This window comes from Chlorocebus sabaeus, chromosome 16, assembly GCF_047675955.1.
Source record: "Chlorocebus sabaeus isolate Y175 chromosome 16, mChlSab1.0.hap1, whole genome shotgun sequence".
NCBI classification, from domain to species: Eukaryota; Metazoa; Chordata; class Mammalia; order Primates; family Cercopithecidae; genus Chlorocebus; species Chlorocebus sabaeus.
Window position 1 is genome coordinate 65,072,938 of NC_132919.1, and position 12,794 is coordinate 65,085,731.

Here is a 12,794-nt window from a genome sequence, read left to right on the forward strand (position 1 = left end):
AGAAGTCAGATAGAATGGGGACTGAGCCTTGACCATTGGATTTGGTAATAAGATTACTGGTAACCTTTGCCAGAGCAGTAGGGGATGAAATCCAGATTATGGAAGAGTGAAGAGTGCAGCGACAGTTATTTATACTATTCTTTAAAAGTTTTGGGGTAGAGGGAAAGAGAGATGTTGGGCAATTAAATATGAGAGAGAGGCTGTACTGAGGACAGAAGATACTTAAGTAAATTCCTAGGCTGAAAGGAAGAAGCCAGTAGAGAAGATACTGATGAGCACTTTGATCTGAAAGAAAAGAAAACTGATGAAGCAAGTTGGTATTACAGATGAGGTACAGTTAGCTCTATAGTATAATCTGTACTTCTAGTGAAGTGAGAAGCTGATGAAAACTGGATTCCCTGGCCAGAGAAATGCACAGACCTGTGATATTTGGCATACTTTTTTTAGTGAACACGGGAATTCCTTACTAATTTTTTCTGTTTAATTATTGTTTAGTTTGATGTGTCTTGCTTTAAATCCATTTATTTCAACAAAAAGATTTTTTTTTAATGCAGATGATTTAATTTTAACAATCTGTGATTTTCTCTGAATCGAACTTGTGTTTTGGCAACTTTCAGTCTGTGGTAACAAATGACAAGAAGAAGGGTGCAATTCTTTCTCTTGTGCAGGGATTTTGCCTCCCCCTTTCAGTTGAAAGATACTTGGGTCTCTCGAATAACTGGTACAGTTAGCTCCAGAGTGCTTTCTTTCTGGAGGCAGTTTAGACAACAGCACTCAAGTAGTGCTTTTGTTAAAAATATATGTGTTTTTAAATGTGCTTGTATTTCTAACATTCTTTTCTCCTTTCTCTTCTAGTCTGTTCTCTGGGGAGGCAGTAAGGGGCCGTGGAGCTGGCCTCGGCCTCGGCCTCGGCATCGGGAGAGGCTGGACTTCCTGTCTCTCTGTGCTGAATGGCTGCGATGGCGCCCGCTCTCACTGACGCAGCAGCTGAAGCACACCATATCCGGTTCAAACTGGCTCCCCCATCCTCTACCTTGTCCCCTGGCAGTGCCGAAAATAACGGCAACGCCAACATCCTTATTGCTGCCAACGGAACCAAAAGAAAAGCCATTGCTGCAGAGGATCCCAGCCTAGATTTCCGAAATAATTCTACCAAGGAAGACTTGGGAAAGCTGCAACCACTGGTGGCATCTTATCTCTGCTCTGATGTAACATCTGTTCCCTCAAAGGAGTCTTTGAAGTTGCAAGGGGTCTTCAGCAAGCAGACAGTTCTTAAATCTCATCCTCTCTTATCTCAGTCCTATGAACTCCGAGCTGAGCTGTTGGGGAGACAGCCAGTTTTGGAGTTTTCCTTAGAAAATCTTAGAACCATGAATACAAGTGGTCAGACAGCTCTGCCACAAGCACCTGTAAATGGGTTGGCTAAGAAATTGACTAAAAGTTCAACACATTCTGATCATGACAATTCCACTTCCCTCAATGGGGGAAAACGGGCTCTCACTTCATCTGCTCTTCATGGGGGTGAAGTAGGAGGATCTGAATCTGGGGACTTGAAGGGGGGTATGACCAATTGCACTCTTCCACATAGAAGCCTTGATGTAGAACACACAACTTTATATAGCAATAATAGCACTGCAAACAAATCTTCTGTCAATTCCATGGAACAGCCGGCACTTCAAGGAAGCAGTAGGTTATCACCTGGTACAGACTCCAGCTCTAACTTGGGGGGTGTCAAATTAGAGGGTAAAAAGTCTCCCCTGTCTTCCATTCTTTTCAGTGCTTTAGATTCTGACACAAGGATAACAGCTTTACTGCGGCGACAGGCTGACATTGAGAGCCGTGCCCGCAGATTACAAAAGCGCTTACAGGTTGTGCAAGCCAAGCAGGTTGAGAGGCATATACAGCATCAGCTGGGTGGATTTTTGGAGAAGACTTTGAGCAAACTGCCAAACTTGGAATCGTTGAGACCACGGAGCCAGTTGATGCTGACTCGAAAGGCTGAAGCTGCCTTGAGAAAAGCTGCCAGTGAGACCACCACTTCAGAGGGACTTAGCAACTTTCTGAAAAGCGATTCAATTTCAGAAGAGCTGGAGAGATTTACAGCTAGTGGCATAGCCAACTTGAGGTGCAGTGAACAAGCATTTGATTCAGATGTCACTGACAGTAGTTCAGGAGGGGAGTCTGATATTGAAGAGGAAGAACTGACCAGAGCTGATCCCGAGCAGCGCCATGTACCCCTGTGAGTAGACCTCATGCATGATAGCATTCTTGAGAAATGTTGGCGCAGGGAAGAATGAATGAATCCCTACTATGGAGAGAATGTGATTCTTTGTACATAGGTGTCTAGGTTCCATTTGTTTTTTTCCCTGGTGTTAGGTAGGTGAGTGCATATACATGTTAGTGAAGAAATGGAAGATATTTTTGCTGTAGTGTTGTGTTGTTGTAGTCTAAATGGTGGTAATTTCCTTTTGAAGTCTTATTAAGAAAAAAAACTAGGAGACATCTTACGTGTAAAATTGTACTAGTACCTCTTTAAGAGTGAATAATTAGATTTCTTTTGAAACTATGTATAGGACATGACAAGTTAATGGCCTGATTGTTCAGATTTTGTTGTTTCCAGTAAGCAGGGACAAATGTTGAGTTGACCTAGTTACCTTTGTAGGAAATTACAGTTGATTTTGATTGAACTTTGAGCAGAGAGCATATCCAGTCTTCAATTTTAACACTTGAGGTTTTCTTACATTTTAAGGACTGACAATTAGAAAATGCTTCAGAATATTTAATACATTGCCTCCAAGCACAGTCCACTTTCACAACCTGACTGTCTTCCTATTTTAAAAAAAAAAGCCCAATTAGATTTGTTAAGCTGAGTTAAATATATTAATGTATGTGGAATAAATTCTTACTTTTTTTTTTTTTTTTTTTGTGGGGGAGACTGAGTTCCGCTCTGTCACCCAGGCTGGAGTTGCAGTAGTGCGATCTCAGCTCACTGAAGCCTCAGGCTCCTGGGTTCAGGTGATTCTTGGGCCTCAGTGTCCTGAGTAGCTGAAGTTACAGGCACCCGCCATCACGTCAGGCTAATCTTTTTATTTTCTTTCTTTCTTTCTTTTTTTTTTTTTTAAGTAGAGACAGAGTTTCGCCATGTCGACTAGGCTGGCTTCGAACTCCTGACCTCATGATCTGCCCACCTCGTCTTACTGGTTTTTCTAAATCTGTTGATTTGAGAAAATTTTACATAAGCTTAAAGGGTGGCGCTCCAAATTGGCATGGTGGAGACAGAGACGTTTCACTCTTGTCACTCCCGATTCAGCATCTATGTACTTAGATAAAGCAGTACTGTATTATAACATACTTAAATGTTAAATAAGTGCATTTATCTACTTAGGAATATCAGACTTGAGAGGTAGCATGAGGAGTTGGAAAAGAGGGGCAGGATAGTTGACTAGTAGATCCTCTTTCATTTCCTCTTTGGTAGAGGCTGACTTACTAGAAAAGGCTGAAAAGGATGAATATGTGGGAAGAATTGGTGTTTCCTTGACTGTATTAAAAGATGACTAAGATTTTCACTGGAGTGTTTGGTTGTTGAGACAGCCGTGATTTTTAAAAGTAAATTTTCTGGTTCCCCAATTTTGTTTATATTATCTGCATGGATAACTACTGTATCTGAAATGAAACTTTTTTTTTTCTATTTTGAGGGAAGAAATGGATAATTTTTGCTGAATTTCTTCCTTGTAGACCTAGTTCCATTATCATTTGTTATTTCACTGTGCTCAAGTTCACTTCTGTGTTTAGATTTAAAGCAAATATGTTTCAGAGGCTTGCTTCTTCTGTAACCCACCTTTCTTTAAATGGATTAGTAGCTTAATTCAGCTTGCTAATATTCATGGCATTATCCCCCCTAACTTTGCTGTTTAAATCACTGTTTTAAAAATATCTTGGTTAATGTTAAATATTTTGTGCTGAGAAGTATAATAAACACTGTAGTTAAAGGATTTTAAATTGCATGTACTTATTTTGAGTATTTAACAGAAAAGCACCTAGATTCTATAAGCTTATTGTTCTCAGGATACATTGCATTGAAAACATTTCTGAGTTTTGGTACTGTTGTAGGTAAGTGTTACAAACCAATGAAATAAAAATAGCTGAGAGAATTGTTCTTATTCTGTAGGATAATTTAGTGACTTGAAAAAACCTTAAGTCTATTCATTTACTACTTAGTTCTACACATTCTTCTCACATAATGGTTTATGGTTTGGAAGGGTGTGAAGTGTATAAGAACAGCCAAAGGATGGCTTTTAGGAAACATTTTGGGATCAGTTGAATCCTCTTGCAATTAAATCAACTGAATGATACTTTAAAAAGTAGAATTTTCATGCATTAGATCATATTAAAGAAAATTTGGGTACTCAAAGTACTCCGAAGTAAATGCTCTTTTCGCATATTGTAATTGTATTTAGGGCCTGGCATGGTGGCTTATGCCTGTAATCCCAGCAGTTTGGGAGGCTGAGGTGGGTGGATCACTTGAGGTCGGGAGTTCGAGACCAGCCTGACCAACGTGGAGCAACCCCGTCTCTACTAAAAATACAAAATTAGCTGGGCCTGGTGGCGCACACCTGTAATCCCAGCTACTCCGGAGGCTGAGGCAGGAGAATCGCTTGAACCTGAGAGGCGGAGGTTGTGGTGAGCTGAGATTGTGCCATTGCACTCCAGCCTGGGCAACAAGAGCGAAACTCCATCTCAAAAAAAAAAAAAAAAAAGTTTTTTTTGTGGAAACCAAAACCACCAGTAAAGCATAAATACTTTAAAGTTCTTGTTGAGCAGGATCACCGGGTTGACTCTTAAGGCTGGTATTTGTTTAGCCAAGTGTTTGTTGATCTTCTGAGTATTTTAAAAGTTTTCAGCAGTTGGCCAGACAATGAGAATGGAGGCATTGCTTTAATTTAAAAAGAAGAAAAAGTTGTTCTTTGATGCCGAGAAATGAATCCTAGAATGTAGTTAGTTAATTCTTCAGGAACTTGACCCAGCTGATGAATTTCAGCTCCCCGCGCTCCCTTCCAGCAGCGGGTCTGTATTTTACTCTTTTGCCCAAGATATAATATGGTGGGCTAGGTTTCATCTAGGCAGCCCTAATGAAAATATTTAGTAGAGGAGACTGTTGGAATGAGCTGTTTTTAAATGATGTTGCTTAAATTGCAAGTGGATAGTTCTGTGGAAATTACAATCCCTTTCTTCACTAAGAATTCAATTGTTTTTTCTTTCCCACTTCCCAGAGGAGAAACAGTGATCCATTCTATGTCGTTGGTACATGCTAGCTGTAGAATGATTAATTTTTCTATGTTGTTGAATATTTAGCAAATTGTATGTTCATCATTGTGTTACTTGACAGTAAACTATATTGCTAAATGAGACTTTAGAGAGGATTTCTTTATTAATTTTTATGGTTGACTGATTTTATATTTGGTTTAAAACTCTTGCTCTTTTTGTTTTAAACTGTTTTTGGAAAATCTTCATGAAATACTTCACATATCTTCCTTCCTTGGTACAGTGGACATATAACTGCTTCTTTAAAAATTCTGCAGTATCTTGGGTTTGATATGATGTCACTAAACAATGATATAAGTCATCACTGTGGAAGGTACAGGAATTTAAACTTTATCTCCTTGAATATGGAATTAAGAAGGAAGCTGCATGCTTCTGTAAATATCTTAATGTTTAATTCTTAATTGTAGATGTAGAAATAAAAGCATTTAATTATCATATGTATGTAATGTACTTGCTGAGTTGTGCTTGCTGTTCTTTTTTTATATTCTTTGGTTTTCCCTCTTAGAGTTGTTTCTTTTTTTTCCCCTGCAATTTTGTTTAATTTCTGGACCCATTCCATATTTTGCTAAATTTGGTTTTTGTTTTCTGGGCCCTGTGCTTATAAACTTCTGTATAGTAAGTACTTGTTGTTAAAATAGTATTTTTTTTTCTAGAAATTCTCTTTGTTGTGCTCTTAAATCAGCAGTGTTCTGGGTACCTGGACCACATTATGTAGGTCTCTCTCTCCTAAGGTGTGTGTGTTTTTTCTTTTTTTTTTCCCCCTTTTTTCTCTCTCCCCAAAGTTGTTTTTTTTTTTTTTTTTTTTTTTTCTTTTTTTTCTCCCAAGTGTTACTCTAGGCTTATCTTGAAGTTCAGTATAAAAATAACCTCATAAACCATTTCATTGTGATTACTGAAATATTGTTGAGGATATTCTCTGTATTCTGTAATGCCTTCTGTATAAGGACCTCAGGGAGAAAGTTGTGCAGCCAAGAATAATTGTATGTTTGTCTAAGCTTTTAGTCTGTTTTTATTACCTGGGTGCTGTAATTGTTTACTAGGTTTCTGTTTTCCTATTGACATCTGGAAGTTTAGAGCTAAACTTGTGGATCTTTTTGTTGTACCTTTTTAATAGCTTCGTTTTGTTTCTCTATTTTCATGTTTTTATTTCTGGTTGAATGTATGCTAACCTGTGTTTTGACTGATAGTCTCCTGAAGTCTGTTTCAGATCAAGATTGGGTAAAAATAAACTATAGATGCAGTTCAGTGACACTAAAGCGCTTATTTTAATTTTGGATGGTCTTGATTGCAGTGAGTTTTCTCACCCTGGGGAAATTTTTTTTTTTTTTTTTTTTTTTTGATACCAAGTCTTGCTCTTGTTGCCCAGGCTGGAGTGCAGTGGCGCAATCTTGGCTCACTGCAGTCTCTGCCTCCTGGGTTCAAGCGATTCTGCTGCCTCAGCCTCCTGAGTAGCTAGGATTACCAGGCCGAGATGGGTGGATGACGAGGTCAGGAGAGCGAGACCATTCTGGCTAACACGGTGAAACCCCGTCTCCACTAAAAATACAAAAAATTAGCCGGTCGTGGTGGCGGGTGCCTGTAGTCCTAGCTACTGCAATAAGCTGAGATCGTGCCACTGCACTCCAGCATGGATAACAGCGAGACTCCGTCTCAAAAATAAATAAATAAATAAATAAAATAAATAACAAATTGTAACTCTTACTTGAATTTATTAAGAATACACAGATGATGTTGCCAAAGTGGCAATCAAATTGGTTTGTCATTTTTTACTTTTTATGTGTGTTTGTATGTATGTATATATTTGAGAGACAGTCTCGTTCTGTCACCCGGGCTGGAGTTCAGAGGTGTGATCTCAGCTTATTGCAGTCTCTGCTTCCCAGGTTCAAGTGGTCTTCCTGCCTCAGCCTCCGGAGTCGCTGGGACTACAGGTGTGCACCGAACACCTGGCTATCATTTTTCTACTCTTTAGCATTTCATAGAGTGGTGGGTTGAGAGGAACATCACCCAGGATACCCAAGTCTTCTCAGCTAAACCCTTCTCTGCTAAAAACTAGCTGTAGGACTAATGTAACCATTTTTCTAATTAAAGTGAGGGAGCTGACCCTATGTCACCTTTAAGTCTCAAACTACTTTGAAATGTGACTATTTATCTTTAACATGAATGGAACTGTTCTCATTACCATTTTTTGCATTGGGGGAAGCTGAGGCAAAGGACTTAGCAAAGCACTGGTATAACTTGAAACAAAACAGATTTCTTGACTTGTGACTTAAAGCTTTGGTTCTTTTAATACCTTCATTTCTTTGGTTTATTTACTTTTCATAGTCCATTAAAGTGATTATCGTATTTCTTGATGTATGGGATAGAAATGTGGGAATAATTTCATTGTATTCTTACAGAATTTACTTCAGAGCTGAGTAAACTTTCATTTGTTGAACACCTTTGATTTAGTGCCCCTTGGCTTTTCTCCTAATCTGCACATGACGTCAGGTGGCAGAAATAGGAACTTGTGTTTTTTTCTTCTATTCCCTTCTCATTTATTTTCCTGAGAAGATACGTAGGTAGTGAAAATTATTCTTAGTGCTTGTTGTGGGATTCTGAAGAAAGGAACTTAGGCATCAGGAATTTGGGGGTTACCCATTTACCATAGATACAGTTGCTGTAGTGTTTTCTGCTACCTTGTGATTGTTGTTTTTGTTCTTTGAAGTGAACGTACTCTTTTATGGTGGTGTTAGTCATATAATAAGTACTTAGTAAATGTGTAAGACACAAGAGATAACAGATGAATAAGCTAAGTTTCTACCCTCAAGAAGTTTAAAGAGTGAAGGGAGTGAAGAACTTAGTAAGACAAAGATGAATGTTTAGAACAGTGCCTGGTACTAGGTAATGTTAGAAATGAGTCTTGAAGGATGGCAAATATTTTGATAGACAGTTTTCTTTTGGTTATGACCTTCTGAGAGGTCAGTATAGGCAGAAGGCACAAGGCACACAGAGAAGACAAGTTGAAAGTTACAGGGCTTTGGTGGCTCCGTGGGAATGGGATATGTTGAAGACATAGTAGTATAGGTACAGATGATAAATGTAATGTGAGAAGAAAAAGAGATAATTGCAGAAATGATGTAGAGGTAAACTGAATGGGACTTAATAACTGTGATGTGTGGGGTCAGTTACGGGAGGGATCATCATAGGTGATTGAAGTTTCAAGCCTGGCTGACTATAGCAATAGATAAAGGTTACCAGAAGCATTTCAGTACTGTTTGCAAAATAACCTTAATAGCTCGTGAGAGTCCAGGTTCTTTACTAGAGTCTTAAGAATGAAGTTTTCCGTATTCCTTACAAGTTCCAGCAAGTGTTAAAAATGAGGAAATGGCTGGGTGCAGTGGCTTGAGCCTGTAATCCCAGCTCTCAGGAGGCTGAGACAGGAAGATGGGTTGAGCCTAGGAGTTCAAGTCTTGGGTAAGCTGTGATCGTGCCACTAAACTCCAGCATGGGTGACAAAGTGAGACCCTGTCTCTCAAAAAATAAAAAACAATGAGGAAATCAGCTTCCAAATAATCTTCTATAAACAGGGGGAGGAGCTGATCTGTACAGAAACCTGAAAACTTTCATTGGAGGAGTTTGGATTTGATTAATTCATTCATTAAATCTACATTGAATGCCTGCTACACATGCTGGGATGCTAGGCATACAGTGGTGAGTAAGAAAGATAAAATCCTTGTCTTGCGCTCATGGGGAATATAGACTAGAGAGAGATTAATATTTAAGCAGGTAATTACATGGATGATGATATATTTATGATTGTTGTAGGTGCTACAGGAACAAAGTTCAGAGTGATCTCTGAGGGTGCATATTGGATATATCTAGTCAGCATGTGGTGGGGATGTGATGGTGAGTCTTCTGAAGGAAATGACATGTAAGCTGAGACCCGAAGGATAAGAGGGAATGGGGCTTTGCTGCTGATGAAGGAAACAGGACATGCTGAGGTCCTGGAAATGGAAGGTGCATGATTCTCTCAAAGAACAGAGCAAAGTTTAGTGTATTTTACGAGTAGCGAAAAATGAGACCAGAGAGGTAGCTAGTTGCCAGATGATACAGATGGCCTTGTTGATTACATAAAGTTAAAATTTTTATTGTGAAGCCATTGACATGGCTTACATGATTTGTATTTTTCAGACCCCGCTTGTGTGGAGAAGGGGAATAGAGGTGAATTTAGGCTAACCAGTTAGCTGAATAGTGGACTCAGCTTTTGGCAGGAAAGGTTTAAGGTAATTGGTTATTGGAGGTAGGGGTGATGAGGGCTTGTGACTGATTGCATGTGGTGAGCAAAAGGGAAGAGGTGCCATGGGTGATTCCCAGATTTTTGTTTGGCAGAAGTAACTACATTGGATGGATATGTCAAGATGGAGAAGGAGCAGATGAGGTAGGCATTCATTAATTTTTATTTAAATATTTTCATCTGTTGGGTATACCTGGAGTGTCCTGTGCAGAGACCCCGATTAGGCTCTGTCAGTGTGATAAAACAAATAGATTTAACTAGAAAAGGGAAAACATGTGGCCACATTCTATTTTAAATAGATGGTACTTTAATTCATTTCCCCGCCTCCCTAAACATGGATCAGAGTGGACTAGATTATTTTGCAAGCTGGGTAGAAATTCGTGCCTAAGGCCATGTCCTTTCATGTTTACCAACGAATTATCTTTTTCCAGTTTTCTGTTGTGCATCTGGGAAAATTATGCTTACATATCCAATGTAAAGAAAACATTGAGTTTATATAGATTTGAAACCAAGGGGGTTTAGTATATAGTAAACATAAGAAGAAATCTTAACCAGTTTTGATTCTTATTAGTTAAGGCTTTGTGACAACTGTATCCTGTTTGATTTTATATTTCTATAAGTGTGAAAAAAGGTTTCTTGCACCATGGTAGACAAAATTGCTTTGAAATTATTTTAAGTCTGATGAAAGTTTCTGTAGGGTCTGCTCTGCAAACAGAATATACTGAAAATTTGCTGTTAAATTGTGAATATTGTGGTTTGCTCTGGCAGCCTATTTAGTAGCAGTGTAGTAATCATGTAGATTATATTCAGAACTCAGGTAAGAAGAATTGTAGAGAAAATTGTTTTGGGGGCGGGGGAAATGGGTAGATTGGGGAATGGCAGCCAGAGAGAGGTGTCATAGTTCGTTTAAAATCATGTTCTTATAAGTTGTTTTACTTCGGCCTAATAGAATAGAGGGCATGTGCCAGGGAATTGAACACCCTTGTATGTGTAGTGCCATTTTCTTGCTCTCCCTTTAATTGCAGTTTCAACACTGTTTGTTTCTCTGGTACTTGCCAGAGATGTATCCTGGGAAGAAACAGGGTGGCAGAGTTTAGAGCCTTTGGGACTGAATTAGTCTGAAACCTGAGAACTCAGGAGGATTTTGACTGAACAACTGATTTGGGTGAGCTAGGAAACGACGTTTTTTGGGTTTTTTTTTTTTTTTTTTAAGACAAGAGTCTCGCTCTGTCGCCCAGGCTGGAGTGCAGTGGCATGATCTGGGCTCACTGCAAGCTCTGACTTCCGGGTTCACACCATTCTCCTGCTTCAGCCTCCCAAGTAGCTGGGACTACAGGCATCCGCCACCATGCCTGGCTAATTTTTTGTATTTTTTTTTTTTTTTTTTTTTTTTTAGTAGAAATGGGGTTTCATCATATTAGCCAGGATGGTCTCAATCTCCTGACCTCGTGATCTGCCCGCCTTGGCCTCCCAAAGTGCTGGGATTACAGGCATGAGCCACCACGCCCTGCCAGAAACAACGTTTTTAACCAGCTTTGCCTAATCAGACAACAGTTGAGACATCCTGGTAGAGAAATAATAGCCTACATATGTTGAATTGTTTTTAGCTCTTTAATTATAAAGAGCTTTTTACAAATTTAGTTTATGTAATCCTCCAACAGTACAATGAGATAGATAATTTTCATTTTACAGACTCAAACTGCGGAATGGAAAGTTTAAGTAACTTAATGTCACACAGCTAATAAGAGATCAAGATAATAAGCTAGGCTCTTTACCTATCTCCTGGGCATAAGCACTAGCTTTTTTAGTGGAAACAGAATCAAATTGTTCATTAGATTTGATTGATGAAAAGAGGTCTACCAACCATCATGTAAAATATGGCATTTATGTTTATATTCAAAAGACTATTATAAATTAATTTGGTAATACATATTTTTTGAGGAAAGGTATAATGGCCATGTGTATCTTAACCAAATACATCCTTAAGCCTACAATACCCTATTACTCTTTTTCTTTTGTGGAGTAGAAGTTGGATAGGTTATATGGGTGTGGTGCCTCTCTCCTGTAATCCTAGCACTTTGGGAGGCCGAAGCGTGCAGATCCTTTGAGCCCAGGCGCTCTAGAGCAGCCTGGGTAACATGGCGAAACCCCTTCTCTACAAAAAAAAAAAGTAGCCAGGTGTGGTGGCATGCGCCTATAGTCCCACCTTACTTGGGGGGCTGAGGTAGGAGGATTGCTTTGAGCCTAGGAGGTGGAGGTTGCAGTGAGCTGAGATGGTGCCACTGCACTCCAGTGTGAGCAGCAGACCTTGTCTTAAGAAAAGTTGGATGGGTAGAGGAGGGACATTTTGCTAGGGCAGACATAACATCTAGGAAGTGGTTGGAGTTATTTTTTTAAAAAGGGAAGAAAAGAAAGGAATTAGTATTTATTGATCACACTTTTGTATATGTTAGGTGGTTTAGGTTTGGTGTCTTTAAATCTTCCTTATGATGATGATACCCCATTTTACAGTTGAGATCCAAGACTATAGATGTTAAATAATTTGCTTGTGGTCGTACATGTTCTATCTTCTGAATGGAAGATAACTCCTGGAACTGATTGGTAGAAGGCAGAAAAAAGATTCTGTTTTGAGAAACGGAGCAGCCTGAAGGCACATACCTTTGCTGTTTGCTGTAACTCCTTTAGACAGCTCTCTGACCACACAGTACGTGGGTGGACACCAGCATTGACCAGGAGGGATGGTGGGAAGTTTAAATAGTTTTCCTTTACATAATAAACAGTCCAGTGAATCGAACTATTTAAGTTTTTTCCCCATCAAATGGCTAAATTAAACGTTTTTGACATTTGAAAGGGATGATTTATATCTTATGTGGAAAAGCCCCAAACAGCTATTTCCCCAGTTGCTGGAAAAAGAGCTCTTTTGAGATATGAAGGTATTTTATGTTCTTTCTCCATTATTCTTACCTTGTGCTTACAGGTGAATTGTAAGCATGTGCTTTGTGTTTAGTATTTTCCTCAAGAAAACTCTTGCTGGTAAATCTAGTTACCATAGAACTTAAAAGGATATTGAAAAAATAGTTGAGGACTATCCTGATTGGTTTTCATCATTAGTCTGCTTTTGTCATTTCAGTGTCTGAGTAGGTGATTTGTGATTAACATTTCACATGTTATTTTTATTGATTTTGTGAGTACCAGAAAA

At 39.0% G+C, this 12,794-nt stretch overlaps 1 protein-coding gene across 20 annotated transcripts in view; it reads left to right on the forward strand.

The window, feature by feature from the left end:
- Window positions 1-12,794, forward strand: part of KANSL1 (KAT8 regulatory NSL complex subunit 1) — a 199,745-nt gene that overhangs the window by 54,413 nt on the left and 132,538 nt on the right. For all 20 annotated transcript variants that reach the window (XM_008012266.3, XM_008012270.3, XM_073005165.1 and 17 more), the window contains one exon: window positions 856-2,239. In XM_008012266.3, coding sequence (XP_008010457.1) covers window positions 951-2,239 — 1,289 coding nt within the window. In that variant the 5' untranslated portion in view covers window positions 856-950. The remainder of the gene's footprint in view (window positions 1-855; window positions 2,240-12,794) is intronic.